Below are 2,727 nucleotides of genomic sequence, written 5' to 3'. Positions count from 1 at the left end.
AGCTGGTGGTGCCTTCCCCAGCACCACGGAGCCGTGTGGGCTCAGGGGGAGGAACTGGCTTTCCAGAAAGTCTGAGGAGCAGAGCAAAAGGGAAAGAGTGTAAAACTGTCTTCAGGTAGCGTGAAAATTCCAGGTCCAGAGGTCACAGAATCTGTCAAATGGGCTTTATATTTCTTCAATCCAGAGGACTAGAGTGTCAATGAGTAAGAGTAATTGATTAATGACCAGTTGTGTGCAAGTCTGCTCAGTGAAGAGTACGGAATATATTGTAATGTAATGAATTTGCGTAGATTAACTGCATTCAGAACTCAGCTTTCAATAACAAAAATTAATTTCATTTTATATAAATTCTTTTTAATCTAATACCAGTTTGGGTACAAATTTCCTGATGATTTTGTAAAAGTAGAAATATTTTTAAAGATTTCTTTAAAACAGTCACAAGGTTCAGTTTACAAGCAAAAAAGGCAGTCAAGTTGCACAGAATTTCCGTTGGTGTGTGGCTACAATTCCCAAATTACACTAGAGAAACATTCTTGAGTTACTGCACTGGTTAGATTCAGTGGCAGCGTACTAGAAATGAGAAGTAGTTTTAGTTTTTTATTTAAACTAGATGAACTTTAGGCCAGGGGTGTGCAGGAATTGAGATCTGGTGGCCTTGGCAGTGGTGGAGCAGCCAGGTGATGGTAGCACAGCTCCTCTGCTGCAGAGTTCAGGTGTCTGGGGGTGCTCCTGCCTTCCTTGTGTGCCACACTCACCCAGCCTGATATGCTGTAACAGCTTCAGAGAGCTGCATGTGCAGCCGTTCATTCCCTCCTGTTAGCTGGGGGCTGTGACCTTCTTCCCTGAGATGCCTTAGCAGGCTCGGCCATGCAAAATCTAGGCTTGTTTAAATCCCAATTTAAACTCCACCACTAAAGGTAGTTTAAACTAATCCATCTGCCTTTGCCCTCGAGTGGAGTGGCAGAGCTCCCTGAGGCACAGGAGTGAAGTTTGGGGGAAGGTAGCTGCTGGTGTTGAGGGTAGGTTGGTCCAACCCCCAGGATGATATGCAGTTGTGCTTTTTGCTCCTCCTGGTCCGGGACGTAGCTGGGTCCGTGTTTGGACTTGGTGCTCTGGCATCAGGGTGTGTCCCAGCACCTCAAAGGGATTGCATCAGGGACTAGGGCACCTAAATGATTGGTTTCATTTCAGGAAATAAGGATCAACAACTGTTCACGCTGCTGTGCTGAAGTTTTTTGTAATTGATGGCTGTGGTAGAAGGAAGTAAAATAAAAATAATTTAGAAAGAGATACATCTTACCCAAAATTCCAGTCTCATGCTGATATTTAGACATTATACAGCCTGATGAACTTGCCTGTTTTTCCTTTAAATAGCTTTTTATTTGGAAAATAGCAACTTATAATCATTGCAAAAATGATGTAAGAGTCAAAGTTTGGTAGCTTATATTAGAATGAGGAAATACATTTTCCCACAAAAATATGTAGAGTATCTAATGCCAATAACACATGGATGAGTTGTGCATTTGTCTGCAAAGGTGGCCGTGCAGCAGTACCACTGTGAGCACAGGAAAGCACATGGTTGGGTGGGAGGACAAAATGGGGAAGATAGTTTGATATAAAATCATTCTTGGAAAAATGCAGGAGAAGTTGGGGCTTGTGCTGGTATCAAACTTGCTTGGTCTGTGCCATAGTTGTTTCTGAGGGTGTCTCATTAACCGGGACAGGTGAGATCTGTCACCTCCTCACTCTCAGGTGTAGCTGTGAGTCAGGTGGTTTGACTTGTCCCACACAAAGGATCAGGATTCTCTGGAAGATTGGAAACTGAAGTAACAGTGAAAATAATGAAAAGAAACAGACCCACAGTTCTTAAGCTGATTTAAATGCTGTAGAGTGGAGATTCCCAGCGCTGCTGGGCTGGCCCTGAGCAGTGACTGCTCCTGTCCCAGGGTGCTGACAGCACACGCTGGCTGTGGGCTGATGGCTGTGGGCTGGTGGCACACTCTGGCTGTGGGGCTGGTGGCACACACTGGCTGTGGGCTGATGGCACACTCTGGCTGTGGGGCTGATGGCACACGCTGGCTGTGGGGCTGATGGCACACGCTGGCTGTGGGCAGGTGGCACACACTGGCTGTGCTATGCTGTGTTGTGCCACTGATGTAACCTGAAACAGGAACTGAGTGTCATGGATCACAGTCTCACCTGTCCTGGAGCAGACAGGTTACCCTGCTGGGTGCTGTGACATACAGTAAGTTACAGTGAATAATTCCCACTGCCCAACACAAAATAACCAGTGGTTCAGTTGTCAGGTGTAAAGCACTGCAGAGTCCTATTTACCTGGCCTATTGAAACTTCACCTGCTGGGGTTCTTTGTACAGTTTCCTGTGCTTTGCTTAAAAACAAAATAAAAAAAGAAATCCAAACTAGCCACATGGTTCATTTTTGTGATTTTTTTTTCTTTCTGCAGTTCTACTGAGAAGTCATTTCCTTGGAGATCCTCAGGTATTATCTTTATGTGTACAATTTGCTTTAAGCCCAAAAAGCTTTATTTTCTTGGCATTCATTGCTTGTTTTGACATGACTGGAATGTTTAGCAACAATGCTACGTGTCTTTTCCAAGTATCTTTTCCAAAGTGTGACATGTTCTTTGTCACACGAGACGCTTGTGTGTTCCTCTGTTACCGTAAAAGGTGCTTGAGCTTAGGGATAGTTGCAGGTACTTTTCTTGCA

The 2,727-nt window shown here is 44.6% G+C and overlaps 1 protein-coding gene across 8 annotated transcripts in view; it reads left to right on the top strand.

Annotated features, from left to right (window-relative positions):
- PKP4 (plakophilin 4) overlaps nucleotides 1-2,727 on the top strand; it is an 82,629-nt gene that overhangs the window by 43,100 nt on the left and 36,802 nt on the right. For all 8 annotated transcript variants that reach the window (XR_003573891.1, XM_027907483.1, XM_027907482.1 and 5 more), the window contains one exon: nucleotides 2,465-2,499. Coding sequence is in view for 6 of the 8 variants with exons in the window: in XM_027907483.1 (XP_027763284.1) it covers nucleotides 2,465-2,499 (35 nt within the window). In the remaining 2 variants the exon portion in view is untranslated. The remainder of the gene's footprint in view (nucleotides 1-2,464; nucleotides 2,500-2,727) is intronic.

The sequence above is a fragment of the Empidonax traillii genome, unplaced genomic scaffold (assembly GCF_003031625.1).
Source record: "Empidonax traillii isolate 1590-97213 ecotype Southwest subspecies unplaced genomic scaffold, ASM303162v1 scaffold1479:size124046, whole genome shotgun sequence".
NCBI classification, from domain to species: domain Eukaryota; kingdom Metazoa; phylum Chordata; class Aves; order Passeriformes; family Tyrannidae; genus Empidonax; species Empidonax traillii.
This window is presented reverse-complemented; position numbering and strand designations above follow the sequence as displayed.